The 27,986-nt window shown below is 48.0% G+C and overlaps 3 protein-coding genes across 13 annotated transcripts in view; 2 read left to right on the top strand and 1 right to left on the bottom strand.

The window, feature by feature from the left end:
- Nucleotides 1–257: 257 nt before the first annotated feature.
- On the top strand, nucleotides 258–14,901 carry nwd1 (NACHT and WD repeat domain containing 1). The gene is made up of 18 exons (XM_080879039.1): nucleotides 258–272; nucleotides 1,677–1,793; nucleotides 2,058–2,412; nucleotides 2,507–3,806; nucleotides 4,017–4,220; nucleotides 4,344–4,497; nucleotides 4,804–4,921; nucleotides 5,106–5,270; nucleotides 5,344–5,541; nucleotides 5,630–5,752; nucleotides 11,662–11,861; nucleotides 11,944–12,210; nucleotides 12,626–12,716; nucleotides 12,788–12,936; nucleotides 13,084–13,357; nucleotides 13,463–14,019; nucleotides 14,124–14,229; nucleotides 14,484–14,901. The coding sequence occupies exons 2-18, from the start codon at nucleotides 1,770–1,772 to the stop codon at nucleotides 14,792–14,794; spliced, it is 4,596 nt and encodes a 1,531-aa protein (XP_080735165.1). The 5' UTR covers nucleotides 258–272; nucleotides 1,677–1,769; the 3' UTR covers nucleotides 14,795–14,901.
- A 996-nt stretch (nucleotides 14,902–15,897) lies between these two features.
- On the top strand, nucleotides 15,898–18,605 carry pdzk1ip1 (PDZK1 interacting protein 1). 2 transcript variants are annotated; one of them, XM_080878504.1, is made up of 5 exons: nucleotides 15,898–15,998; nucleotides 17,059–17,185; nucleotides 17,275–17,349; nucleotides 17,468–17,527; nucleotides 18,020–18,605. In XM_080878504.1, exons 1-5 carry the CDS (start codon nucleotides 15,932–15,934, stop codon nucleotides 18,087–18,089), a joined length of 399 nt encoding a protein of 132 aa, XP_080734630.1. In that variant the 5' UTR covers nucleotides 15,898–15,931; the 3' UTR covers nucleotides 18,090–18,605. The 2 variants fall into 2 exon arrangements, with proteins under 2 accessions (XP_080734630.1, XP_080734629.1); XM_080878503.1 differs by having other exon boundaries at nucleotides 17,272–17,349.
- A 3,696-nt stretch (nucleotides 18,606–22,301) lies between these two features.
- Nucleotides 22,302–27,986, bottom strand: part of patj (PATJ crumbs cell polarity complex component) — an 89,000-nt gene continuing 83,315 nt past the window's right edge. For 9 of the 10 annotated variants that reach the window (XM_080877260.1, XM_080877258.1, XM_080877262.1 and 6 more), the window contains 10 exons: nucleotides 27,740–27,933; nucleotides 27,379–27,526; nucleotides 26,593–26,679; nucleotides 25,893–26,034; nucleotides 25,770–25,807; nucleotides 25,310–25,432; nucleotides 24,943–25,047; nucleotides 24,037–24,140; nucleotides 23,832–23,955; nucleotides 22,302–23,749 (listed from right to left, as the gene is read on the bottom strand). In XM_080877260.1, coding sequence (XP_080733386.1) covers nucleotides 23,603–23,749; nucleotides 23,832–23,955; nucleotides 24,037–24,140; nucleotides 24,943–25,047; nucleotides 25,310–25,432; nucleotides 25,770–25,807; nucleotides 25,893–26,034; nucleotides 26,593–26,679; nucleotides 27,379–27,526; nucleotides 27,740–27,933 — 1,212 coding nt within the window. In that variant the 3' untranslated portion in view covers nucleotides 22,302–23,602. Of the gene's footprint in view, nucleotides 23,750–23,831; nucleotides 23,956–24,036; nucleotides 24,141–24,942; nucleotides 25,048–25,309; nucleotides 25,433–25,493; nucleotides 25,678–25,728; nucleotides 25,808–25,892; nucleotides 26,035–26,592; nucleotides 26,680–27,378; nucleotides 27,527–27,739; nucleotides 27,934–27,986 lie in introns of those variants that run through there. The other variant, XM_080877256.1, reaches the window with a different exon arrangement.

Below are 27,986 nucleotides of genomic sequence, written 5' to 3'. Positions count from 1 at the left end.
CTTGTCCAGATCAGATCTCAGAGTGAAGGTTCGTCTCTGCTCCAGGTTCATTCACTGAAACTCTCAACTGAGACTTTCTTTGCTCTTCTGTTCAGTCTTAACTTGATGTGAAGCCAGCTCAGACGCTCTGATTGGTTGTGCTCTGAGCGCCACGTGTGATTGACAGTTTCTCTGATCTGTGGTCAGATATGAGCAGTGAGAGGAAGGCTCTGCTGGAGAAAGCTTACCCAGAAGTCCGGTCCTTCTGCTGCGGGCTTGGCTTGGTGTTCGAGGTCAGTTCACACGTGTTGTGCTCATTAAACCTCATGTGTAACTGTCATTCATGAGGGTTTGACCATTTCTACTCCTTTCCTGTTTTATTTTGAAATCAAGTCTCCTAACATGCGTGCGTTTTCCCCCAGTTTTCTGCCCACTTTGTTCCTCCTCTTTCACCTGCTGGACCGGTTTGTTACCTTCATGTTTTCTTTCCTTTTTCACTTAGATTTGATCATCTTTGTGTTCACGTCTCTTTTTTCAGTTTCTGCCTATGTGGCATGTTTTCTCCATGGTCTTTTCCACTGACCAAGGCAGAAATGATCAACATAAATGACCTGTATCCATGTGAAATAGACTGGTGCCAAAAAACTGCTGACATCAGCGGTATTTTAGTAGCTATGGCAACAAAGTCTCAGTGATTGGCAGGAGCAGATTTTCCTCACACAGGAAATGCCAGCTTTTCTGCCGGTGTTACCAAACTGGGACAGTTAATGTGTCTCAGGGTCAGTTATGTGAAAGCTGCTGAGGTGTTAGTTACACATAAGGTGCCCTTTGGTGGGCTGACATGAAGCACCAGGTAATATGAGTGAGTAGAGGCCGTGAGGGTTCCTGCTATGAAGGAGCATAATAAAACTTAAACAGCTAACACTGTCACTACCTTTGTTAAACCAGTCTAGTCCAGTGTTCAGAGGTCAAAAATTACCAAACAACCAAAAACTTCAAAACAAAATCTTTATTTGAAATAGAGTTCAATAAACGTTATCATAAAACGTCCAACCTAGTCTTTAGTATGAAATCAGAAATTTGCAGCTCCTTTACTTAAATTATTACAAACCCTACTCGACAGTCACAAAGGCTCCACCGTGGACGCGGCAGCAAACAAGGACCACTCCAAGTTAACCACCAACACTGTTTATCAGGATTTCTAGCCTGAAATTAGGCAGGAAAGGATCATCTATACATGAAGACTTATTCAAACAGATTAAAAATAATAGCTTAACTGGCCCGGTCTGCTGGTAGGAACCCTCCTTGCTGCATGTGGCAACCGTCCCATCAAACCTGACGAGGTGAAACAAATACCTCAGTCCAAAGTGGACCCTCGCCTCCTATCACACTATCTTAACCCAAAGCACGATCCTTTCCTGAACCCAGCTGAAAAGTTTTTACTGCCTAAACACGGTGAAGCATAAAATCCTGGCTGTGAGCTCTAAACTGGGACAGTTCACTTCCTGGTTGGTGTGTCACAATACCAAAACAACCAAAACACACCCCATGAATAACAAATGACCCATGAGCAGGTGCAGGGCTTCAGGACTCCACATTTAACCCATTGACCACGCATCTCCCTCCTGAACTGCTGTGAGCTGCCTGAGTGGAGGTTTATACCTGCTTAAAGTTGAATGAGGTCACTTCCTCTTCAGGTTGTGGATCTACGCTGGGGGATCCGAAACGTCCCGTCAGGAGACCACGAGGCCTGTGAGGTCTTCCTGGAGGAGATCCAGCGCTGCGAGCAGATGTCAGCTGGTCCAACGTTCGTTGTGAGTGCTTTGTCCTCTTCGTCACCGGGTCAAAGGTTAAGGTTGGACTTCAGCCACAAATGAGCACTATGTTTATTTTTATTAACATTTTATGTGTGTTTAGTGGAATTGAAATGTCTCTATTTCTTTCTTGACTTTAATTTTTTTTAGTTTACGTGTGGATTATAAGTACACATAGAGCTGAAGCTGAGGCCACAGTTCTTTTGGATCTGAATTGTGCACTCATTCTTCTTCTCTTTATTTTCCTGTTTCTTGGCTCTGAAGGCTCTGCTGGGGAACCGGTACGGCCACCGAGCTCTTCCTCGCCTCATTCCAGAGAAACTCTTTGACGCTCTTCTGTCCAAACTCTCCAAAAACCCAGAAGGCATTAAGACACTTAACCAGTGGTTTAAAAAAGACAGCAATGCTGTCCCACCCACCTATGTCCTTCAGCCAATCATAGCTCACTTCCCTCATTACATTGACCTTCGGCCTGAGAGCGGGAAGCAGCACGACAAAGATGTCCTGTCATGGCGCCTAGCAGAGACTCGGCTACTGCGACTACTTCGATCTGCAGCCACTGACGCCGAGGACACCGGCGAGATCACAGCCGAGGAGAAACAACGGTTCTACACATCAGGTGAAAGCTCGCGGACACCATGCCCAGCTCGCCACTCAGGTCGCCCTCTGTTGTCTCTGTTTTCTCAGTGTTTTCTGGTTCTTCTTGCCCACAGTCACAGAGCGGGAGTTTGAGCGTGGTTTGTGGCAGAATGACTATGAATCATCTGCTCTGCTCTTCGTTCGTGAGATTCCCCGTCAGAAGTCCAGGGAGGGGCCCAAACGTTTTGCCAAGTTCATGGATGTGACCGGCGACGGCCTGCTGGATGCCGAAGCTCAGGGACTCCTCGCCGGGCTGAAGACACGGCTCTTCGTCAAGTCACAGAAGATCCTCAACCTGCACTCTGTGGAGCTGAGCAGAGGAAGCATAAATCCGAAGTGCAAGGAGCATGCTCAGTACCTGGACAGCGTCTGCGAGCAGTTTGTCTCACAGATGAAGGCTCGGATTGGCGCAGCGATGGATTCACTGGGCCGGAGGAAGATGTGGGGAACCACCGAGGAAGAGGAGAAGATGGACGGGTTGGTGGTCACGGAGGCAAGGCGCCACATTGCCATCAGTGCTGAGCTTTGCAGAGGTTTCCATGGCAGGGAGGGGCTGCTGGGGAAGCTGTGCCTTGCCATGTGGGAGTCCAGTAATGTCCGCCACAGGCCGCTGGTGGTTCATGGTGGCGCCGGGATGGGGAAGACGGCGGTGCTGTGCAAACTGGCCCAGGAGATGCGTGGTGTACTGGAGGCCAGGGCAGTGGTGGTGATCAGGCTGCTCGCAGCTTGCCACCCTCAAAAACCTGACATTGACCACGTTCTCCACAGCATCTGCACACAGGTGTGCTTGGCTTCTGGTCTGGCTCCGCCCTCACCGCTGACGGTCTCCACTCACTTGGAGCTGCTGCGATTCTTCTGGGATGTTCTTGAGCAGGTTTCCCAGCAGGGCGGTGCTCTGGTCATCGTCCTGGACTCTGTGGAGCAGCTTGCAGACCAACATCACGCTCACAAGCTCCGCTGGTTGCCTGTTGACCTCCCGCCCAACGTCCATGTGGTTGTCTCCATGGAAACCAACAGCGAGGCATTTGCTAACATGCGGTTTAAGTTGGAGTCTCTGGGAAGCTTCTTTGAGGCAGAGCGTTTGTCTTGCGAGGAAGGTGAACGCATCATAGAGTCAGACCTGCGAGCGTCTCAGCGGACGCTGACGTGCGAGCAGAGTAGCGCTGTGCTGCAAACTGTTGAGTCATCTGGCTGCCCACTCCACCTCAAACTCATCCTGTCTGTCGCCAAACGCTGGACGTCCTTCACGCCACTGACAGAGCTGCGTCTGGGTACCAGCACTCAGGAAATGATGTCACACCTCTTCCTTATGCTGGAGGAAAAACACGGGAAGGAGCTGGTGGGCGGGGCTTTGGGGTACATCACTCTAGCAAGGTGAGGATATGGTCACACCTTTCTGACGAACGTCAGATCACCACATAAGATCGCCACTGTTTCAGTTTGGATTTATCCATCGATTGATACTGATAACATGATTGGTTGATCACAAAAAGGTGATCAGTGTTTCTAAAAGTCTGAACTCAGAAAGCCAGAAAACAACCAAAACACACAAAAATCTCATCATCTGATCACTTGACTCCACAGGGAGGGTCTGCTGGAGGCTGAGTTGCGTGATGTCATGTCCCTGGATGATGATGTCATCAGTGAGGTGTACCGGTACTCCCTTCCTCCGATTCCCTCACTGATCCGGCTGCCGCCCCTCCTGTGGGCGCGGCTAAGGCGGGACCTTGAGGACCACCTGGAGGAGCGCTGGACTGATGGAGTCGCCACCATCGCCTTCAACAACAAGTAAGAAAATCTGAGAAATGATTGATCGGAGCAGACAAATCAATCATAAATAAAAAAAACAACAACAACTAAATCTACATCTGGCAACCAGCTGAAATTGAAATGAAAACTGTTTGTGTTTAGGCGTCTGTCCGAGGCGGTCTCAGCACATTATCTGAGGTCAGAGCGGCGGGGGCGAAGTTTGAGGATCCTGGCAGAGTACTTCCTGGGTCGGTGGTCAGGGAAACTGAGGCCAGCGTCTCTGCCGGGTCTCTCACTGCTGCTGTCTGACAGAAAGGTACAAAATCAGGGGTCAGTTAGTTGTTTTGTGAGGTTATTTAATTTAAAAAAAGGATAGTGTACTCATGAATATAAGGAAATTAGTGTGTCATTACATCTTCCTCCAAACTGATGCATTCTCATAAACTCTTAATTAATGAGTTTGTGAAAGCTGCCATATCAGATCAGGTTCATGATCCATGATTTATGAGTCGTTGGTAAGTTTGATAAAAATATAAATGTGTGATCTGACCAAGCCTAAACAATCTGTGGAAATAGTTTTTTGCATCCATGGTGCATTTTGATTGATCCTATGCTGTCACAGGTCCCACCCCAGCCGCTGTGGTTTGCTCCAGGATTGGCTAACATCAGGAAGCTGCAGGAGCTGCCCTACCACCTGCTGCACAGTGGTCTGTGGGAGGAGCTTCGACAGGAAGTTATTAGTAAGACACAACACAGGGGGAAAGGGGCATGTGGGTCCCGCTCACTCCCACTATTCTCAGCTGAGACCAAACTAAAGTGTGTCAGTGTTTCAACTACACCTGGTTTACCTCTGTGTATCTCCACTGTTCTCTGTTCACCTCTGTGTGTCTCCACTGCTCCCAATTTACCTCTGTGTGTTTGCAGGCTGTGCTGAGTGGCTGTTCATTAAGAGCCGGCTGTGTGGTGTCTCATCTGTGATCCATGACCTGGACCAGTGCTCCAAGTACATGGACTGCACAGAGACTGGACTGATACGAGATGCTCTGGTCCTGATGAAACCCAGCTTATGCTTCCTGGAGGGACACATGGGTCAGTTAGATGTGTTCACTGGCTCACAGTCACATGTCATGTTAAAGTTTTACAGTCTTCTCTCTTGCCGCAGAAGTGTCTTTGTTTTACTCCGAGCTGTTGGCCCGACTGTCCTCGCTCAACTCCGCCTTCCCCACTGTGATTGGGCGGCTGTGTAGCCAGTGCGAGGAGTGGTTACTGAAGTATCCGGATCCGATTCTCATCCCAAGGAGCAGCTTCCTGCAGCAGCCAGGGGGGGCACTGCAGCACACGCTAAGTGTGCTGCGGGGAGGTCAGATGATGCGTTTTTGGTTTAATTTGGTTTAATTCGGTTTTTGCTTTGACTCATTCAGCAGCCTGACTCTGTGACATTTTTGCAGGTGTTGTCTGCATGGACATCAGCGTGGTGTTGAGGCTCCTAGTTGCGGGGTCAGATGACGGCGTGGTGGAGGTTTGGAGCATGCTTGACAAGCAGCTTGTCCACACCTTGCTGGGACACACAGGTGAGTCTGGCCCAGAACACACAGCTGACTGAACGATAGAACACAGGGTGTCTTCCTCCCGCTCCACGTTTGTACAGCAGGATGAAGGTAACTGTTAAAGGCTTGTTTACTTACCTGTCTTAAACACAGACAGGTAACTCATGGGATCTGTTGCAGAGCCATACGAGCACTCAAATTTTTTTGTGCCAAACCCCCTTCAGCCGATAAAAGTCCAGGCTTCATCTGATTTATGCTCTTTAGGCTTAGGGCAGCAGTGACTCCGACAGAGACACAGGCTCTCCGGCGTGTCCTGGGCCTGCCCCATCGTCTCCTAGGAGACAGCTCACCTCATCCTGCCTCCTTTCAATGTGGGGGACCAGCGGCACTACAAGCTCAGACCCGTTCCAGAGGAAGCTAATATCCACCACATGCGTCCATGATCTTATTTTTTCAGTGGTTCATATATATATAGCACTTCTCGACTCTGAGCACACAGGTTTGCTGATCCACCTGTCGATCTCCTGCTCCATCTCCCCTCGCTGTGAACCTCAGATACTTAAACTCCTCCAACCCAGAGTGGGTATTTGATCAATAAAAAAACAACAACAAATAAACAAAACAAAAAAACAGGAACTGACGCTGAATTTCAGAGGGATAAACGTCAGTGTTAAAGCATTAACAATCAGTTTTTGTCTTGTTTCCTCCGAAAAATAAGTGAGTTTTATGCAGTTTTCTTCCACGTCATCTAGCTCTAAACCCCACCTGTTAGATCCGTCTACAGTCCAACTTGCTCTGCAGTAAGGAACCACATGGGTGATGCAAATACAGGGAGTGCAGAATTATTAGGCAAATGAGTATTTTGTCCACATCATCCTCTTCATGCATGTTGTCTTACTCTTCATGCATGTTGTCTTACTCCAATCTGTATAGGCTCGAAAGCCTGCTACCAATTAAGCATATTAGGTGATGAATCGCTACCTTATCGTGGTGGAGGGGTTTGTGTGTCACAGGGATCCCAGGGGCTATGTTGTCTGGGTAGGGTCCCTGGTAGGGTCTCCCATGGCAAATTGGCCCTGGGTGAGGGACCAGACAAAGAGCGATTCATAAGACCCTTATGAAAAGGACACCGAGGGAACAGTTTACCCTGCCCGGGATAGGGTTACCGGGGCCTCGCCCTGGAGCCAGGCCCGGGGAGGGTGCCCGAGGGCGAGCGTCTGGTGGCCGGGCCTTAGTCCATGGGGCCCGGCCGGGCACAGCCCGAAGAGGAGACATGGGCCCATCCTCCCGCAGGCCCACCACCCGCAGGAGCCGCCATAGGGGTCGGGTGCATTGTGTGCCGGGTGGCGGCCAGGAGCGGAGGCCCTGGCGGACTGACCCCCGGCTGCCAAGACTGGCAATAGGGACATGGAATGTCACCTCTCTGGTGGGGAAGGAGCCTGAGTTAGTGCGTGAGGTTGAGAGGTACCGGCTAGATATAGTCGGGCTCACCTCTACACATGGCTTGGGCTCTGGAACCAGTCTCCTGGAGAGGGGCTGGACTCTGTCTCAGTCTGGAGTTGCCCTTGGTGAGAGGCGGCGGGCTGGGGTGGATATCCTAATATCCCCTCGGCTTGCTGCCGGTACGTTGGGGTTTTTCCCGGTGGACGAAAGGGTTTGTTCCCTGCGCCTTAGGGTCGTGGAACGGGTCCTGACTGTCATCTGCGCTTATGCGCCGAGTGGCAGTTCAGAGTACCCAGCCTTCTTAGAGTCCCTGGGGGGGGGTGCTGGAGGGTGCTCCACCTGGAGACTCTGTTGTCCTGCTGGGAGACTTCAATGCTCACGTGGGCAACGACAGCGAGACCTGGAGGGGCGTGATTGGGAGGAACGGCCTCCCTGATCTGAACCCGAGCGGTGCTCTGTTATTGGACTTCTGTGCTAATCACAGTTTGGCCATAACGAACACCCTGTTCGAACATAAGAGTGTCCATAAGTGCACGTGGCACCAGGACGCTCTAGGCCGTAGGTCGATGATCGATTTTGTAATCGTATCAGCAGACCTGCGACCATATGTTCTGGACACTCGGGTAAAGAGAGGGGCTGAGCTGTCAACTGATCACCACCTGGTGGTGAGTTGGATCAGGTGGCGGGGGAAGACGCTGGACAGACCTGGTGCACCTAAACGCGTAGTGAGGGTGTGCTGGGAACGTCTAGCAGAGGCCCCAGTCCGCGAGATCTTCAACGCACACCTCCGGCAGAGCTTCAACAGCATTCCGAGGGAGACTGGGGACATTGAGTCCGAATGGACCATGTTCAGCGTCTCCATTGCCGAAGCTGCTGCATTGAGCTGCGGCCGCAAGGTGGTTGGTGCCTGCCGTGGTGGTAATCCCCGAACCAAATGGTGGACACCAGAGGTGAAGGGAGCCACTAGGCTGAAGAAGGAGTCCTATCGGGCTTGGTTAGCCTGTGGGACTCCGGAGGCAGCCGACAGGTATCGACAGGCCAAGCGGAATGCGGCTCGGGCAGTGGCTGAAGCAAAAACTCGGGTGTGGGAGGAGTTCGGAGAGGCCATGGAAAAAGACTTTCGGACTGCCTCGAAGAGATTCTGGCAAACCGTCAGACGTCTCAGGAGGGGAAAGCGGTGCTCTACCTGCACTGTGTATAGTGCTGGCGGAGCGCTGCTGACGTCGACTGAGAAAATTGTCAGGCGGTGGAAGGAATACTTCGAGGACCTCCTTAATCCCACTGACACGTCTTCCGAGGAGGAAGCAGAGTCTGGGGATGAGGGGAATGACCCACCAATTTCCGGGGGCGAGGTCACTGAGGCAGTTAAACAACTCCTTGGTGGCAGAGCCCCTGGTGTTGATGAGGTCCGCCCCAAGTTCCTGAAGGCTCTGGACGTTGTAGGGCTGTCCTGGTTGACACGCCTCTGCAATGTTGCGTGGAGATCAGGGGCAGTACCTGTGGACTGGCAGACCGGGGTGGTGGTCCCCATCTTTAAGAAAGGGGACCGGAGGGTGTGTTCCAACTACAGGGGGATCACACTCCTCAGCCTCCCTGGGAAAGTCTATGCCAGGGTGCTGGAAAGGAGAGTTCGTCCGTTAGTCGAACCTCGGATACAGGAGGAACAATGCGATTTTCGTCCTGGTCGCGGAACACTGGACCAGCTCTTTATCCTCTCCAGGATACTTGAGGGTGCATGGGAGTTTGCCCAACCAGTCTACATGTGTTTTGTGGACTTGGAGAAGGCATTCGACCGTGTCCCTCGGGGTGTCCTGTGGGAGGTGTTGCGGGAATATGGGGTGTCTGGCCCATTGCTACGGGCCATTCGATCCCTATACAACCGTTGCAAGAGCTTGGTTTGCATTGCCGGCAATAAGTCGGACTCGTTCCCGGTGGGTGATGGGCTCCGCCAGGGCTGCCCTTTGTCTCCGGTTCTGTTCATAATTTTTATGGACAGGATTTCTAGGCGCAGCCAAGTGGCGGAGGGCTTTCGCTTTGGTGGCCTCAGAATCTCATCTCTGATTTTTGCAGATGATGTGGTTCTGTTGGCTTCATCGGGTGAGGGCCTCCAGCTCGCACTGGAACGGTTCGCAGCCGAGTGTGAAGCAGCGGGAATGAGGATCAGCACCTCCAAATCTGAGGCCATGGTTCTCAGCTGGAAAAGGGTGTAGTGCCCACTCCGGGTCGGGGATGAGTTCCTGCCCCAAGTGGAGGAGTTCAAGTATCTCGGGGTCTTGTTCGCGAGTGATGGGAGAAGGGAGCCGGAGATCGACAGACGGATTGGGGCTGCAGCTGCAGTAATGCGGACGCTGCACCGGTCCGTCGTGGTGAAGAGGGAGCTGAGTGTAAAAGCGAAGCTCTCAATTTACCGGTCGATCTACGTCCCTACCCTCACCTATGGCCACGAGCTGTGGGTAGTGACCGAAAGAATGAGATCGCGGATACAAGCGGCAGAAATGAGCTTCCTCCGAAGGGTGGCTGGCCTCTCCCTTAGAGATAGGGTGAGAAGTTCGGCCATCCGGGAGGGGCTCAGAGTAGAGCAGCTGCTGCTCCACATCGAAAGGAGCCAGCTGAGGTGGTTCGGGCATCTGACAAGGATGCCCCCTGGGCGCCTCCTGGGTGAGGTGTTCCAGGCATGTCCCACCGGGAGGAGGCCCCGGGGCAGACCCAGGACACGCTGGAGAGATTATATCTCTCGGCTGGCCTGGGAACGCCTTGGTATTCCCCCGGATAAGCTGGAGGAGGTGGCTGGGGAGAGGGAGGTCTGGGCCTCTTTGCTTAGGCTGCTGCCCCCGCGACCCGGCCCTGGACAAAGCGGATGAGGATGGATGGATGAATGGAGGTGATGTGAATCTCTGTAATGAGAAGGGGTGTGGTCTAATGACATCAACACCCTATATCAGGTGTGCATAATTATTAGGCAACTTCCTTTCCTTTGGCAAAATGGGTCAAAAGAAGGACTTGACAGGCTCAGAAAAGTCAAAAATAGTGAGATATCTTGCAGAGGGATGCAGCAGTCTCAAAATTGCAAAGCTTCTGAAGCGTGATCATCGAACAATCAAGCGTTTCATTCAAAATAGTCAACAGGGTCGCAAGAAGCGTGTGGAAAAACCAAGGTGCCAAATAACTTCCCATGAACTGAGAAAAGTCAAGCGTGCAGCTGCCAAGATGCCACTTGCCACCAGTTTGGCCATATTTCAGAGCTGCAACATCACTGGAGTGCCCAAAAGCACAAGGTGTGCAATACTCAGAGACATGGCCAAGGTAAGAAAGGCTGAAAGACGACCACCGCTGAACAAGACACACAAGCTGAAACGTCAAGACTGGGCCAAGAAATATCTCAAGACTGATTTTCTAAGGTTTTATGGACTGATGAAATGAGAGTGAGTCTTGATGGGCCAGGTGGATGGGCCCGTGGCTGGATTGGTAAAGGGCAGAGAGCTCCAGTCCGACTCAGACGCCAGCAAGGTGGAGGTGGAGTACTGGTTTGGGCTGGTATCATCAAAGATGAGCTTGTGGGGCCTTTTCAGGTTGAGGATGGAGTCAAGCTCAACTCCCAGTCCTACTGCCAGTTTCTGGAAGACACCTTCTTCAAGCAGTGGTACAGGAAGAAGTCTGCATCCTTCAAGAAAAACATGATTTTCATGCAGGACAATGCTCCATCACACGCATCCAAGTACTCCACAGCGTGGCTGGCAAGAAAGGGTATAAAAGAAGAAAAACTAATGACATGGCCTCCTTGTTCACCTGATCTGAACCCCATTGAGAACCTGTGGTCCATCATCAAATGTGAGATTTACAAGGAGGGAAAACAGTACACCTCTCTGAACAGTGTCTGGGAGGCTGTGGTTGCTGCTGCACGCAATGTTGATGGTGAACAGATCAAAACTGACAGAATCCATGGATGGCAGGCTTTTGAGTGTCCTTGCAAAGAAAGGTGGCTATATTGGTCGCTGATTTGTTTTTGTTTTGTTTTTGAATGTCAGAAATGTATATTTGTGAATGTGGAGATGTTATATTGGTGTCACTGGTAAAAATAAATAATTGAAATGGGTATATATTTATTTTTTGTTAAGTTGCCTAATAATTATGCACAGTAATAGTCACCTGCACACACAGATATCCCCCTAAAATAGCTAAAGCTAAAAACAAACTAAAAACTACTTCCAAAAACATTCAGCTTTGATATTAATGAGTTTTTTGGGTTCATTGAGAACATGGTTGTTGTTCAATAACAAAATTATTCCTCAAAAATACAATTTGCCTAATAATTCTGCACTCCCTGTAGTGACAGTCGTGCCAAGCAAACCTCTGTAGAAAACCATTTCCAGGGATGAATTGGTTAGCAAACACTGAGCATGTAGAAACCAGAAAAGGGCTGCAGGGTCTTCATTTAGCTTTGCCCAGGCGATGAACACAGGTGATAATTATGCCTTCTGTATGTTTTATAGCTTCAATCTTGGCTGTCAAGGTGATCGGCAGCCCCGCCCACTGCCTCTCATTGGCTGCTGACGGTTCACTGAGGAGGTGGAGCCTGATGAATGGCCAGCAGCTCTTCTGCATCGAGGAGGCAGTGCCTATAGACTCCATCCCTTCATCGGTGCACCTCCACCTATCTGAGCAGCTGCTCTTCGTTTACACCAGGACACAGGTACCGCCTCCGCGCCTAGCTTCGTTCACGCACTGCCGAATGTCTCTCGTCATATCTGATCCCGTTTCTGCTCTTGCTTCAGGTGAAGGTGTGGCAGCTGGATGGGGCGGAGCTTCACCTGAACAGCAGCGACGATGAGGTCTGGTTGGTTCTCGGGGTTCTTGGAGAATCGGTGGTCTATCTGTCCAACTCCGGTCGGGTCAGGATCTCGCACCCAGTTTACGGGACTCAGTTAACGGTGAAAACTCCGCAGGAAAACTCAGTGAGGCACCGGACTGTCGTAACCACGTTGATGCTCCCCAAACGTGAGAAAGTGTTTGTTGTGTATAAAGGAGGATTCCTCCACCAGGTGTGTGTCTCTCTCTCTCTCACACACACACACACACCTGAAATAATTATAATAGTATGAAATTAAAACATTAAAAATCAAGATTAATGATCAAAAATTATACGATTTTAAGGTTTTTAAAGGTTTAAAAATGTACGCCTATAAATATGTGACTATATTAATACATTTCTGAAAATGCAATTAAACAAGCCACAATAATTATAGTTATCCAATAAAATACATAATATAAAAAGGAAATGTAAATTTAATATATCACAATTAAAAAGGTTGTGTTTGTACAGGTTAGGTAAATGTGGTGTAAGAATTTAAAATATTTTGAGTGGCGCTCTCAGGTCTGCAGCTGAATTCACTCTAAAAAGCTTTTTTTTCCTTTTACTTTCCACAATGACGACGATGATGCCGTTTTATCGTGCAGATTTCCAGGACAGGCAAACAGACTGTTGGCGAGTTTCCTCTGCTTCCTTCCTTCTTCTCAGTCACTGAAGATGAAAAAACCCTGTTAGCAGGTAGGCCTGAGCGCTGAGCGCTGTGCTTCGGACCTGCACAGAAGCATCCTGATTCTTTGTGTCGTCCGCAGCCAGCGAGTGCACTCTGAGCCTCTTCAGCATCCTCGGTGACTCTCTGGACCGATTCCTTGACCTCCAGCACGACGATGACATTTTATCCGCCTGTGTCTCCTCAGACGGCAGGCGGCTCGTGTCTGGAGCTGCAGACCAACTTGTACGAGTAAGAAACCAGCAGGAAGCACGATCCGATTCACTCAGTTCAAAACACTGAAGACATTGGGCATTTTATAAAGATGACTGAAGCCACAGAGTGTCTCTCTGTAATTACAGCTCATTTTATTCTGAAAAGACTGTTATTCTCTCACAGGTGTGGTCGGTGACCACGGGGGCGCTGTTGGACTCTCTGTGTGGGGCGGACGCCCCTGTCACCTGTGTGCTTCTCTTTAATGACTTTGTGGTTTCGGCCTCGACGGCCACCTCTTCCATCCTGCTGTGGAACCTGAAGTACGACGCCAGCACCAAACCTACCATCCGCATTCCTGCAGACTCCGCCCACATTGCCCTCACCAAAGACGGCGATCAGGTTTTCTATGTCCACCAGCAGAGCCATACCGAGGTCATGAGCTGGAACAGCCACACAGGTCAGAGGTGAAAGGTGGCGGCTACTTACAGAACATTAGAAAACATTAGAATAAACATTAGAATGATGTCACGCCCCCTGAGGTCTATGCTGGTTCCCCCTGCAGGTTCTGTGTGCGAGCGTTTGCCCGTCTCCTCCGAGGTGTCCTGTCTGGAGTTGGCTCAGAACAAACGTCTCCTCCTCTGCGGCCTGACGAGTGGCACCGTCCTCATCTACCCATTAGCCCTGCCTCAGGAGACGCTTTGCATCCCCCCCCCGGAGAGCCTCTGCAGGGTCCTCTGCCTCACCGCCGGCACCAAGGAGAAGCACCTGGCGGTGGCCTACGAGGACTCGGTGTGCCTGTTCGAGATCGCTTCCAGGGACAACTTTCCCACGGTGGAGGGGCCTCTGAAGAAGTTTGCACTGCCCCTTCTCCACGCCCCGCTGTCCGCCATGGCCCTGCTTCCCGACCGCAGGCTGCTATACGGCACGAGCTGTGGGGAGGTGACGCTGTGGGACTTTGGCAGGGGTGGCGACGTCTCCGACTTGGAGCCTCACCGCAGTGGAGTGACCTGTGTGACGGTCAGTAACCGGGGGGCTCATGCTCTGGTGGGCTCCGAGGACACTGTGCAGAGGCTGTGGGCCCTGAACCCGCTGGCCCTGGACCACACCATGGAGTACAAGGTGAGAGGTCAAAGGAACGCTCTGCGAGTATGAGCATGGATGACTTGTGCCGATGTCACTGTCGGGCCTTTGGTCCGTCTCTTCTTCTGTCATCTCATTTTTAGGGCTTTCTCTTTGAGGGCGTCCTCTCTGCTGCGTTCTCTGAAACCGACCGCTTCATCTTCACCGGGTCTCAGGACCGAACCATCAAAGTCTGGGACGTTGCATCAGGTATGCATGTTTGTGTTCGGCTGCAGAGTTAGATTTTAGGGCTAAAAAAGGCAAAAATCTGGGATACAGACAAGCACTGAAGCGTGCACCAGCAGTTTTGCACCTGGACCACTCCCAGGTCTGAGCCGTCCTGGTTGCAACTCTCTAGAGTTCAGTCAGCTGCAAACAAAAGATTCTCCAACAGTTTGGCCTTTGGGATTTTATAAACAGTTCTATCATTCCAGCCACTGAGCTTTATTCATTTCTCCCGTCAGGAAACCTGCTCTTCGTTCAGTACGTCTACTCCCCCGTTGTCCGAATGGTGACCTTCAGGGACGGCTTTGTGGCCATAACCCGGCAGGGCGCCATCATCAGAGAGCTGTTTCGGTGTCCAGACCACATCGGGCCCGACTACAACCCTGTGAGGAGTTTCAGGGCCCAGTACCGGGTCACCTCTAGGGAGAAGGACCGGGAAGGACCGCAGACCTCCGTATCCAACCTGCAGGACTTTAACCCCACCCAGTTAAACCTGAACCTCGTGGGCATGTTCAAAGCCAAACCCTCCTCTGCATGTGTCATGCTGTAGGACAGCAGGGCCCAAGTCACGGCTCCCGGACCCTTCACTGGCCGTTCAAGGAGGGGAAAAAAAATGTTATTTACCAATATTTGATCATTATATTTAATAAACATGTAATCAGTACAGCACACGCTTGTTCTCCTGTGAATTACTGCAAACATTCAGTTTCTCTGAAGCTGATTATAGTGTTGAAAACACAGTGAGTGAATCCTTTCTTTACACATTGAAGATTTAAAAGCTTCATGTTTTTGTGATGCTGAGCCGTCTGCAGCAGGACTGACAGTTTCATATAAAAATTCAACTTTTCTGAAGGATTTTCATTTAAAATATGCAAATATTGATTATTTGATAATTCAGTTTGGTTCTTTTTGTGCTTTCACTGGTTTAACTGCTTGTACAGTTTCCTCGTAAGAGACCAGAAACTTCCTGCTTCTTTCTAAAGAATCCAAATCAGACACAACCACTGTCATCATTATTATCTTGGTACACAAAGCTGTAAACTAATGCATACAGAGAAAATATCTTTACTGCTCTTTATTTTTATTCCACAGTAGAGCAGCTGTGCATGAGTCACAATTCAAAATAATCTTTGTTTATCTGATACAGGCCGCTCCCATCACTTTAGGGTCCTCCTTTCTAGAAGTCCACTTTCTACCGATTGGTTAACTTTTGGAAGCCTGCCGAGGGGCCTTGACTGGTGTGCTGTTTGTACTTTGACTGCTCAGTCAGCAGCAGGTTATGTGACTGTAAAACAATGAATATTTAGAGCAGTTTGAAGTTTCTCAAGGTGATTTTTGCTTCATGAACTTGTAATAATGTTATTATGAGCGTGCTGTTTGGAGTAAGCAGTCAATGTGTTACTGTTTTAGAGGCTGAAATATGAACGCGTGGCTGTGAATGAGACACTACGCTCCCTCGGGTCAAAGTTAAACTGCTGGTTCCTGTTTATTAATCACCTATGAATGAAGGCCGTGGATTGTTCCAGCATGACGTTGAAGACAGGTGATGGGCTGTCTTCATAAAAGCTTGTCTGTGTTGAGGGTTAAACATTGACAGGCCTGCAGGGAGCTGCTGCTCCCAGAGCCTTGTCCTCACTCTGTCTTTAACTCGACTGCAGCAGCTCCGGTTTTCCTCACAGACTCAGCCATGGGGACGCTCTACGCACTGACTTCCTGTTTACTGCTCGCCGTCGGAACGGTCACTGCTCAGACAGGTACGAACCTTCTCTAAAAATGTGTTGTCAGAAAACTGAAGAATTCCCATTTGCTGTTGGGAATATCTCGTTTTCCCTGAAACACTCAGTTCATCAGTGATTCACATTAGAAGCTTTCCTGATTGGTCGCATGTTGAACAGAAACGCTGGTTTGTTGTGAACCTGCACGTCTATTTAGCTATTATCAGCTTAATTTTAGTGAGTTTAAAAGGAAATGTTGATGAAGATAAAGAAAGATAAGGATGCAGCTTTTATGGTTATAAAATGAATTCTCACACCATAAACTCAAAGGTCTGATGTTTTATTAATATCGTGTGTGTGTTTGTCGCTGTGCTTCATTCAAAGCTTTAAATTAATCTCCAATCTACCCCGATCGCAATATCATCCAACACAAAGGCGATTTTTGAATGTTCTGCTAATATCATGTTTAAAAACTGATAACAAACAAGGAAACAACCAAGGACACAAACTAGGAAACAAACAAGGACATATCAGCTGTTAATGACTGTGTAAGGGTCAAGCTATAAAAGCTTAACAGTGTTAATTATCTGACAGCTTCACCAATCACACCATTAAATAATCACTTCACGTACCCAGAGTATACAAGCTCATCGGACACTTTATTAGGTACGCCTCATTAGTAGATTCAAGCTGCTGGAAGCAATCCTCAGAGACTTTGGTACATGTTGATGTGACATCATCATGACATTGTTGCACAGCTGCTGTATCCATGGTAAGAATCTCCCGTTTCACCAAATCCCAAAGGTGCTCTGTTGGACTGAGATCTGTGCCTGTGGAAGAAATGACAGGTTTATTTACACTTCTGACAAATCTACTAAAAGTCTGGCTTAAATAACAACGTTTCGTGGATTAAAAAAAGTGCTTTTAATTCACTCTAATGACAGTGAAGCGGAACCAGTTTGAAAAAGTGAGGATTGTAGGCGAAGGTTTAGCTCGCGCCTGGAAGTCGACACGATATTTTCTGTGCTGGAAAAGTTCAAAACCATCAGAGCTTCATCTTTTCTCTGACCTTTGACCCCTCTGTGCGTTTGCTTTGCAGAGCCCACTAACACCAACGAGCGGGCACTGCCTCAGTGGCTGACCGGCATCATTGCCGTCTGCGGCTTTCTGTTCCTCGCCTTTGTCGTCATCCTGGCGAAGAAGGCGTGGTGTGAAAACCCCAGCAGGTCAGTTGGCCAAATACCGCCGAAGGACCGTTTGAATGTTTCAGTGCAGAAACGTTACATTCTGTGATTTTTCTGTGTCTGCGCAGCAGGACAAGCATTGAAGATGTGAGAGAACGTGACATTATCAGCAGCAACCTGTATGATATGCGCCTCAGCTCCATCAGGTAGGAACAAGACAGGAAACGCTGAAGACGCTTCTGTAACACCAAAGATCCTTGAGACATAAAACTCTGATTGTGAACACGACCGTTTATTCTACTTCTCGTTTTTGTTCTGCACCAGGAGGAAGAGCACCGAGTCAGGGAACGAAAACACCTACGAGACTAATCTGGACGCCTTCAGGTAGAAACACAAAAACCTCCATCAAAACAACCTGAGGGCCGAAGCTTCTTCCCTTAAACACACTCAGTGCTCAAACACAGCCACACAGTCACAGAGCGTCAGAGTCACCATCAGCGCCCTCTGTGGTTAACTTCAACACAAAAACCAGAAACACGCCTCCAGTACACTTCCAGCACACCTCCACTCACCCTCACTCGCCTCCAGCACACCTCCAGCTCCTGTGATTCCTTCACAGTGCTTTATACCACAGCCTGCCAAGTCCTCACTCCGTGCCGTGGTCAGAAAGATGAAAATAAAAAGTCGCATGGTGAAGGCACAAATCGTTCTTCCAAATTGAGGTACATTACTATCAAATATGAGTAACTGAGTAAAAACAATAGTTCCCAGCTCAGGTATCCTAATGCTGGAGTCCAACCACATTCACAGCTACTGCTAATAAACTCTGAGAAGCTTTAGATGCACTCTTCACTGAATCTGTCGTTTGTCCATCAGGAGCAAAGATGCACCAAACGCCTTCAACAACCTGGCAGCCGACATCAATGGCAAGACAACCTCCATGTGACTGCCCTGCAGAGAGTCTATTGGCTGTCTCAACATGGAGTCTGCAGAGACACAAAATTCTTTTTTCGTGCAAAGTGTAATTATTTGTTTTGTTGTGCGCGTGTCTGTTTTAAGGTGTGCGGAGTTCACCAGGGCGAAGGAATTTATTTACACTTACTGTATGATTGGCTTTATTTTTCCTCCTGATTGTGAATAATTGAATGTGTGGAATTAATATCAATGATCTGTACTCAGAGTAACGCATCAGCTGCTGTGTTTGTTAAAGGTTCATCGACTGTGCTGACTCTGTGCTCATTAATAAGTTATGTTTTCTAACAAACTGCTGTGTCGGGTCTCTGATTAATCATTCAACATGACAGTAAACACTGAAGAGACTAACAACAGCAGAATCCGGCTTTGGTGGTGGGGGGTTGAATGAAATTAATAAAAGTCACATGCAGTTCCTCTAATGTCCAGCAGAGGCAGCAGTGAGTCAGTCACCATATTAAAACGTCACAGCAGAAATAAAGATTTGTACAGCCTGATGCTGAGGGTGTGGTGTTTTCTTTAATGACACTGTGGATTCCTGTAAAAATGTTGTGTATTGTGTTGTGTTCAAACAAATACTTTCATATTTCTGCTGGTAATTTCTGTGATCTAATTTAATTTTGTCACTACTTTGAACTCATGACCATAGATAAGATTATGAAGATCGATTGACTGGTAAATTGATGCTTCCCAGCTCAGCTCTCTCTTCACCACAGCAGACTGTTACCTCACTGGTAACAGACTGGTGGTCAGTCCTTAAGTGATGGGACTATGGCCCAACTGCCATGTGCCACCACATTTGGGCCTGGCCAGGTCCAATGTGGACCAGACACCTGATCCCCAGTTACTGAAAGTGGCTTTGAAAACGAAACAATTCAAAAACCAAAAGGTAAACTGAAATGAGCAAAACCAGCCTGAAAAAACTAGCCTGAGATAAAATGAATTGTACTGAGTAGACTCAGTAACTCACTACTCCAGCGAGTAGTGCGGTGCTCTGAACGGATAATTGGAGGTGAGCTTCCCTCCCTCCAAGACATCTACAGGAAGCGGTGCCTGAGGAAAGCGGGGAGGATCATCAAGGACTCCAGTCACCCCAGCCATAAACTGTTCAGACTACTTCCATCAGGAAGGAGGTTCTGCAGCATCCGGTCCCGTACCAGCAGACTGAGAGACAGCTTCTTCCACCAGGCCATCAGACTGCTGAACACGTCATAGACACCTCACCTTCACTACCGGAACTTTAACATTATGCACTCCATACTGTACAGAAATGCCACTGTTTTGCACATGTCTCAACTCTGTATATTTTTATATATTTTATTTATAGTTTACTCTATTTAATTTGTAAAATATGTGTACACACACACACACACACGTAGAAAAATATTTAGTATACACGTCCAGAAATGCATATACTATTATATATTGTACATATATTTATTTTTTCAGATGTAGCCATTCTTGTATTTTGCTTGTTTACATTATTGTATTTTGCACAACTCTGTTGCTTGTGAAGCTCGCACACAAGAATTTCACTCACATGTGCTGTACCAGTGTACCTGCACATGTGATGTGACAATAAAAGTGATTTGATTTGATTTGAATGGCTAGTGAACAGCTAATGAAAAACAAGTATATTGTACATACTAGTACAAACCTCATTCGGTTTCAAACTTCTGGTTGTTCTCTGAGTCATTACCAATATTTCAGCTTCATGAAATAAATCTCGACTGCTGACCTGCCAGCAGTAAAAAACAAAAAACAACGCTTTCTTCTGATTGGCTACAGATCATTTTGAACTGAGAATCATACAGTAAAACAGTCCTTCAAAGTCAGTTTGGATCTATTATCTGTTATTTATTTGAAATCAAACAAATTTTCTCAACAACTTCTGAGAACATGATTAAGAAATGATGCAGAATAACAAGGAAGCGCTAGCAGACCAAAGCTGCAGGTTTCCACTCTGATTTCTGATATTCGGACATATTAGTGCTCATAACAATACAACAGCAACAAAAATACATTGTTAATTCTCAACAAGATCAAAAATAAATTAGATTTCATCTACTCTGGCATTTGCATATGAAGTACCAAAAAATTAAGACAATAATTATGACAAAGTAAAAGTTGAACATAAAGTATTTTGCATTTGATTGATATGTATAAAGTACAGGATGCTGCTGAGGCCGGTGCTCAGCTGCTGCTAAACACTTGAGTCAGACGAAGATGCGCAGCCACAAACAGCTACCTGCACAGTAGGAAACCATTCAAAGCAAAATGCTGACATTCAGTTGGATCGTCGTGTTCTCAGTCTAAAACAAACTGAGTTTCTTAGCACTTCAGGACAGCTGCTCATAAATACTGGGTATTTAATGAAAGGGATTAAACTGAGAGCTCTACTCATATTTGTTGAATGAGAAGATCTGGATTCTGGATGAGAATTAATATTAGAAGTTTATTGGTTGCAATTTGCAACTTGCAGATTTGCAACTTGCAGATAGCTGCAGTTATCTGCCACCAGCAGACCTGAATTTGAAGGCCTGTGGCAGCTCTGGGGAAAGCTCTTGTCCAGTTTCCACACTTTCTCAAGTTAGCTTCTGCTGTTTTACAGAGCTGGTAACACAGGACAGACTCCTCATGGAGAAGAAACCAGAAAAAAAGCTGCTCAGTGTGGACTTTTATGCACACCTGAGTGAAAACAGCCGATATTCTTTGCTTATACTCAGAGGTGAGAGGGTTCAGAACGCAAGGCCTAAAGACCGGTCAGGAACGCCACGGTAACCACCGGTTGCAGGAGGTTGCTTGTGGTCGCTAGTTGACACCTCCTCATGACTGCAGAGATCAGTAGCAGATTGCGGCTATGACTGACCGCAGCAAAGAAAAGAACATGACGGAGAACGCAAGGATTTCACTGAATGTCGGCCCGATGCTTTTATTCACGTCTCCTTCAACTACAATGTGGAAGACACTGTATCTGTTGCCAGGGGCGACAGGAGTCTCCATACCCACCAAGTCCTGAGAGTCTCCATGGAGACAGACATGTTTACATGTTCTATAAAGTGTTGCATGAACTCAGTGGAAGATAGCGGGAGTTTCACATCGGTATGCTTGTGTGTGCTCTGTTCAGCAGTTAGCGTACGTGGAAACAGAGGATATATGATGGTATCAAATGATGGCACCGTTTAACATGTTTGGCTAAACAACAGAAATACAGTGGAAGCACTCTAATAAATAAAAAGGAATCAAAAATAAATATACCTCTGTTATGAAGGGATATTTTAAATGAGCTTCACGCCCACTGTTTTCATTTTCCAGATTTTGAGTGAACAGTTTGCAGGTTTTTAGGACACAACATTTTCTATTAGATGGCGATGTTGGCAAGAAACAGTTTCCTCATTTCTAGACAAACTTTGTGTTATTAGTCTCTTCCCATCTTCTACGATTTATGTGGAAACAAGTTTACAGATTTCAGCTCTTACAGGTTTATATTTTTTCATAAGGAGGTTTTTGGCCACTTTTCTTGCTCAATACTTGACAAAATAACAAAACAGTAATTAAAACCCAACGATGACTGTAATTTTCAGATCTAAACACGAACCTTTTCCACAGCAGGAACCAGGGTCTAACTGCCAGGAGACACCCCCACCCCCTTAGAGTTTCCCATCTGTCTGTTGCACACCTTTAAGCTATAAAACTAAAAGTGAAGTTCTTTAAAGATCTTATTAATGAAGCTCAAATATTTGAACTGGCCAGTCACATAACTATGTGTTGTTTATGTTGCAGTCCAAACATAGCAACATGAGTTGCAGGTTGTCGTGGATGAAACCATCAAACAGGAAGTGGAATTATTTTCAGACTTGGTGTTTACAGTTAGTTATTTTAAAATATATGTCCAGCTACAGTTTGATTAGGTTTAGGGAAACATTGTGCTTTCTGGCTCGGCTTCCTTGCATGCTGATTGGTTAAAGTCTGAAAGGACCACTGGAGCCTGCTCTTGTAAATGTTTGCTCCAGATTGTGCATTGTTTGAGTTCCTGCGGTGAAAAGGTGCTTTTAGACCCAAATGAAAGTTCTTAAAAATGAAAAAAAAGGTTTGGAGTGGAAAATCACAGGTATAGAGCCAATATGAGGATGAAACTAAAGGCTAGCAGAGCAGCTGTTTCTTTCATGTTTGGCTGGTTGTGATGGCAGAAAAAAAAAAAAAAAAAAAAAAAAAAAAGGGAAGCTGACAGTCAGCGGCGTTACGCTCCACATCGGTCTTCACTTTTACAATAACGGCTACTACACGGCTAACAGTGGACCACAGAAGAGATGCTAGGCTAACATCAGCCACATCTTTCCCTTTTTGTTCCTCTGGTTCCATTAGTGAAAGGTTTCCCATCAGTCCGTGTCTCAGTTAGTATCAGTTAGTGCAGGCTGATTTGGCCATGCCTCCGTCAGTACGGAGCGTTGTGTCGATCAAAGGATAAATAACAGCAGAGCTTCTCAACCTGGTTCTGGGTTATGACATCAGATTTTGTAGTTGGGTTGGGTCGGTTCCACGATTACAGGACAGAATTGATGCTACAGGATATCAGCTGACTCGTTTTTATCTCTACCTGAGAACAACGTGGTGCGAGATCAGTTTATTAGCAATCAATTAATTCCTTCTCGTTCTCATTCTCTCGAACTAGGCAGGCTGACCAGGTTCAGCTACCCTTGGGCAGACTCCACTTACACATCCTTGGTGATGGTCGTCCCGGTTCTGGAAAAATGCTTTAACTGCAAAATCAGTCAATCAGCACCCAGTGAGAAACAAATGAGCCACTCGTGTTGCTGCACAGTCGAGGACAGCTTGAGCTGGGTGGTGTCAGACCGACCTGCTCGTTATTGTAGTAAAGATGAAAGGGGGGGGCAGAACATTGATCTGGCGGTATTTTGGATCGAGCTGCTACGCTGCTCACAGCCATTATTCTGTGAGCAGGTTTGTGACCGCTGATTCTGCAGATGCAAAATAACTCACCAGCAGCGCTTCAAAGATGAGTTACTGCTCCCGAAGGCGCATCTGGAAGGACCACCAACTGCAGTCCAAGAGGGTGGACAAGAGCAAGGTAACTACACTTTATTATCTGTTTAGGAGCTCTTTGATTTGTGGTATTTTAGAAAGCGTGGGCATGCCTGTTTAAGGATTAAATATTACAGCGTGAAAACTACAGCGCGGGAAGTTTACTTTAGATCCAAACAGCAAGCACGAACACATCAGCTGAGACCCAATGTGGCGCCCTGACCCAGAGGTTGAGAAGCTCTGTTTAACATGTAAAGAAGGCCAAAACCCACCAACCCGTGCACAGGAAGTGTGCGCGCGCGTGTGTGTCTGACACAGTTTCTTTTGTCAATTTTTTGCGTGTTGGGGTTCAGAGTGACTATCAGAGTTGTTGTCCAGGAGTCTGAGCGTGTGCGTCGCAGCAGGAGCTCCGTGTGTGTGTGCAGGTGTGTGAGCAGACGTGTGTTATGACAGGACATCCAGCGTGACCGTTCCTCTCTGTTTTTTCAGGATGGCAACGGCCTGTTCGTGCGTCGCTCCCTGCAGACTCTCTCCGTTCACCGCCAGGATCTGATCGCCTCGTTTCAGACGCCCGTCCGCCGCTGCCGCGCCCTGAAATCAGCCGACACGCAGCACGTTTACATTCCCAGTGCCTCGCAGCACGTGACATCATCAGACAGAGACGGGTCCTGACCTTGCTGAAGACTGTCTTCACGTAGATCGGCAGGTCTCCGTGCGGACTGCCGAAGCCACCGACGATGCTGAAGCCGAGCCCCTCTGAACCTTTTTCTAGGCTGATGCTGCGAGGCCGTGGACCGCTGACGAGGAGGGGGAGGAGAGACTCTGGGTCAGATCAGTACTTCCTGTCATTACTCCTGAGTGTGTGTGTGTGTACTCACTCAGGCTCTGCTGTGTGTGTGTCAGTGTTGTCCGAGGGAATGGAGCTGCTGGTCAGACTTTCCACCTGTGAGACGATGGCGCTGATGTTGGTGTCCGCCACCACCTGAGAAGCGCACACACACAAACACACACACACACACACCCAAAGAGAAATCAGAATAGTTCATGTGTGCTCTGAATGTAAACACGTGACAGACCTCTCTCTTTACTGAACATTTTTATCCCCCGAGTGACGAACGTGACAGTAAAAGGGCGTTTTATGAACAAATCCCAAAGCAGCACAAACACTGGGGAACGCAGGCAGTATTTACTTCATGTCATTTGGGTGCACACACACTGATTAATGATGATGCTGTCGAGAAGCTAATCATGAGCTCCGGAGGCTCTGGTGTTGTAGAGAGACTTTCCCATCGAGTGATCCAGAACGTCTCACCCGGGCTTCCATGTTCTTCCTGTGATGCTCACAAATAAAACAAACTTCTGATAACACACGGAGAGTAAAATCTCTCTGTGTGTTATCAGCTCATTGCTGCGTCTTAGGTTTGTCGGGCAAAGATCAGGCAGTGGATGAACTTCCACCCTCTGGCTTCAGGGGGCATTAACAAGCTCACTGTGGGTCACAAGTGCTCACAAGTGTTTTTGAACCAAAAGGCGTTCCACAGTGGTTCTTCTTTTTATTGTTTTACTTTCTCCTCCAATCAGAGGAAGAATGCACAGTGTGTGTAGTCCAGACTCCAGTGCACCCCCCCCCCCCCAACAGTTGCAGACATTACTTGGCCTGACCCTGTTGCCCGCCTCAGTTTTCCAGTAAATCTGCTGTAATAGTGGGTCACATGCTGGAGTATTGCTCACCACCTGCATTCTCACAGTCCTCCCCGTGTACAGGTGTGCCAGGCATGTTTTACCTGCAGGCTGATGTTTCCGTAGCTGTTCTTCAGCATGGCCACAACCTCGCTGTGAGACAGGCCGTCCACAGACTGCCCGTTAACACTGACGATCCTGTCTCCCACCTGAAAACACAGAGAGACACGTTTCCATCACTTCCTGGAGACGGCCTCATCTCTCCAGCCTCCTCCTACCCTTAAACCAAGCCTTTATACTTAGAACTGATCCAACTTTTGCTTTAGGGGGGCATCGTGGCCCTGTGACGAAGTCTGCTCCCCGCCTGCACACCCACACAGCTACAGTGAGACTAAAGTTTGGTTTCAGCCTGTTTTTTTCACATGGTTGGTGGGTGCAGCTTTCAGGTGGAAAAGGCGTGGTCTCAGTCACCTTGAGCTGGTGGGTTTTAGCAGCAACTCCGCTGGCCTGAATCATGGCGATGAAGATGGGGATGTCACCCAGAGGACTGCCCTTCCCTCCTGCTACACTCACCCCAAGGGAGTCGCCGAGACCCTGAGATACACGGGTGGAAGAATAAAAGGAGAGCAGAATGACATCTAGCTTTAACCATGAAATCACAGCTACGGGTCTTTCTTATCCAGGACTCACTGTTTTTGTTTTTTCTTGTGGTTTGATGGAAATAAAAATATAAAATAAAAGGTGGACGCAGACCTTCTCACTGTGCGGTGACAGTGACATCTGGTCTGCACTATTTATGTGAGTTTTTATTTTACAGCAATCCAGGGATCAGAGGTCAGATAAGATAAGATAAGATAACCTTTATTAGTCCCACACGTGTGAAAAGTCAGGTGACCTACAGTGTGTTTGTATGTGCATGTGAGGTCATTACCCTGGTGATCTCCACTGTTCGGATGCCTTCGTCGAGCCCTGCACACACAGCAGAGAAAACGCGATCAGTGCTCTCTCTGTAATCAACACATTTGCATCACTCTGACCAATCACATGTGTCTACCTGAGGTGGAGGAAGTGATTTCACCAGTGGGCTCGGCGTTGTTATTGAGGGGCAGGCTTGAAGTTGGGGGGTCAGATGGCTCAGGTGACTGTGTGAGGGACGGAGCTGGAACGCCTGAGCTGTTTGTGCTGGCGTGACTCATCTGAAACAGGAAGTGTCATATCAGCTCACGCTGCTCGCCATGTCAGAGAAAGAAAATCTAGTTCAGGTGCTCCCAGGTGAGGAGGCATGTCCATCATCGCTTTACAGTTTACACAGGAAGCAGGTTTATTTTGTTAAAGCTGAGATCAGGACAATCCTGGCGCTCTGTTCCAGAATGAACTCAGACCCGGGGTGGGTCATTGTGGGTGAGAGGAGCAGAAGGAAAAGCTGGTGAGCCATCCAAGCCTGCTGGTTTGAATCCCTGCTCAGGTGTCCTGACTAACATAAGCACAAACAAAAAAACAGAAAGGGCTAAACTCTGATTTAATGAACCCGTCTCTCTGTGCTCTTCTTCTCTCCTCTTTCCCTACTGACGGTCGCCCCTCCCCGAGCCTGGTTCTGCTGGAGGTTTCTTCCTGTTAAAAGGGAGTTTTTCCTTCCCACTACCACCAAGATCTTGCTCATGGCGATCTGATTGTTGGGATTTTGTATCTTTGGGCTTGTAGTATTGCTTATCTTACAGTGTTAGGGACCATCATAAATCTGAACTCTCTCACACCTGGCTCCCATGTGAGTTACGTCTGGATGTGATCCAGGAGGCAGCTTTGAGTCGGCCGAGCTCCAACAGGACAGGACCCCGAGCACACTGCAGGATGGACACACACACACAAACACACACACACGTTAAACCAGACCACCTCAGAGCTGCAGTAAAGACTTTTATGGTAAACTAGCGCTGAAGTTTGCATCAATTTGAGATCATCTCAAAAAAAGTGTGACGCTGACTTTGAGCGAAGTCGTGGAAAGCTTTAACAGCGGGAGGAATTTACTGTTGTGTTACAGGGCTGCAAATAAGTGAAACATCCACATCCATGCGGGGAAACAGGAAGTGAGGGATGCTAACGCATTCCTGCAGCTCTGTGTTAACTCTGAAATGATTTCAGCAGCAGAAGCACACAATAAAAAGTCTGCTTTCAGAGTTGGATTCAGGTAGCGTGGTAAAGACCGAGCAGCAGTGTTGGAAGAGAAAGTGCTGGAACATGTTCCCTGAATTCCTCGTGCACTCTTTGTGTCCTCGAAATTTTACTTTTTCTACGTGAAGAAACACGTTCATGCACCGCCTCTTTAGTGTTTGTGGAACAATCTGAATCCAGTAAACTGATTTTTTTTAGGTCTGTCAGTGAAACACAGAAATCTCTCACTTCTAGTGACCGACCAATGAAAATGATCTGTTAGTGCGTGAAATAAAAAGCTCCGCCTCAGCATGTGCTTCTGATTAAATGTAGTATCAGTACTTCTACAGATCAGTGTTACTGCAGTAAACGCTCACAGTACTGTTCAGCACCTTCAGGATGGCAGCCACAGCTTCCTGGGAAGCATGTCTCGCGTCATCACCATTCACTGACAGAATCTGATCTCCCTGCATCAGCCGGCCGTCCAGCTCAGCGGCGCCCCCTCTGACCACCTCTGAGATAAACACACCGCTGCCACTCCTGGGACGGACAGACAGACAGACAGACAGACAGACGACATTTTCTCATCTGTAATCAAAAAAACGTTCCAAGACAAACTTTAAGCAGAAACAGATTTAACTCTGATGTTTTCCTGTCGTTATAATCAAAAATGAGACGTAATCCTCCTAAAATCAGATCTCATGACTTCCTTAATTTTCCTGACAGGTTTTTTTTTTTTTTTTTAATGCGGACCTCTTCCCGACGATGCTGAGCCCCAGCCCTCTGCCGCTCTTCTTCTGCAGCTCCACCTTAAAGACGTCCAGGTTCTCCTCATCTCTGTACTGAGCCTCGTCCCTCAGGACTGTCAGACGGACCTTAGCCGGTGTCTGACGCAGGGCGGCGATCGCCTCCTCGTGGGACGCCCCGCGGAGATCCACTTCATTCACCTACACACACACACACACACACACACACACACACACACACACACACACACACA

The sequence above is a fragment of the Rhamphochromis sp. 'chilingali' genome (assembly GCF_963969265.1).
Source record: "Rhamphochromis sp. 'chilingali' genome assembly, chromosome: 3".
Taxonomy (NCBI): Eukaryota; Metazoa; Chordata; class Actinopteri; order Cichliformes; family Cichlidae; genus Rhamphochromis; species Rhamphochromis sp. 'chilingali'.
Note: the sequence above shows the minus strand (reverse complement) of the source record. Positions and strands in the feature narration are given on the sequence as shown.

What these genes read in the sequence shown, in the direction of transcription:
- pdzk1ip1 (XM_080878503.1), top strand. Translation starts at nt 15,932, where the DNA reads ATGGGGACGCTCTACGCACTGACTTCCTGTTTACTGCTCGCCGTCGGA. An exon ending in TGGTGTGAAAACCCCAGCAG is followed by an intron (nt 17,186 to 17,271) that starts GTCAGTTGGCCA and finishes GTGTCTGCGCAG; the next exon opens with CAGGACAAGCATTGAAGATG. An exon ending in ATGCGCCTCAGCTCCATCAG is followed by an intron (nt 17,350 to 17,467) that starts GTAGGAACAAGA and finishes GTTCTGCACCAG; the next exon opens with GAGGAAGAGCACCGAGTCAG.
- nwd1 (XM_080879039.1), top strand. Translation starts at nt 1,770, where the DNA reads ATGTCAGCTGGTCCAACGTTCGTT. An exon ending in CTTCCTGGAGGGACACATGG is followed by an intron (nt 5,271 to 5,343) that starts GTCAGTTAGATG and finishes CTCTTGCCGCAG; the next exon opens with AAGTGTCTTTGTTTTACTCC. An exon ending in AAGGAGGATTCCTCCACCAG is followed by an intron (nt 12,211 to 12,625) that starts GTGTGTGTCTCT and finishes TTTATCGTGCAG; the next exon opens with ATTTCCAGGACAGGCAAACA.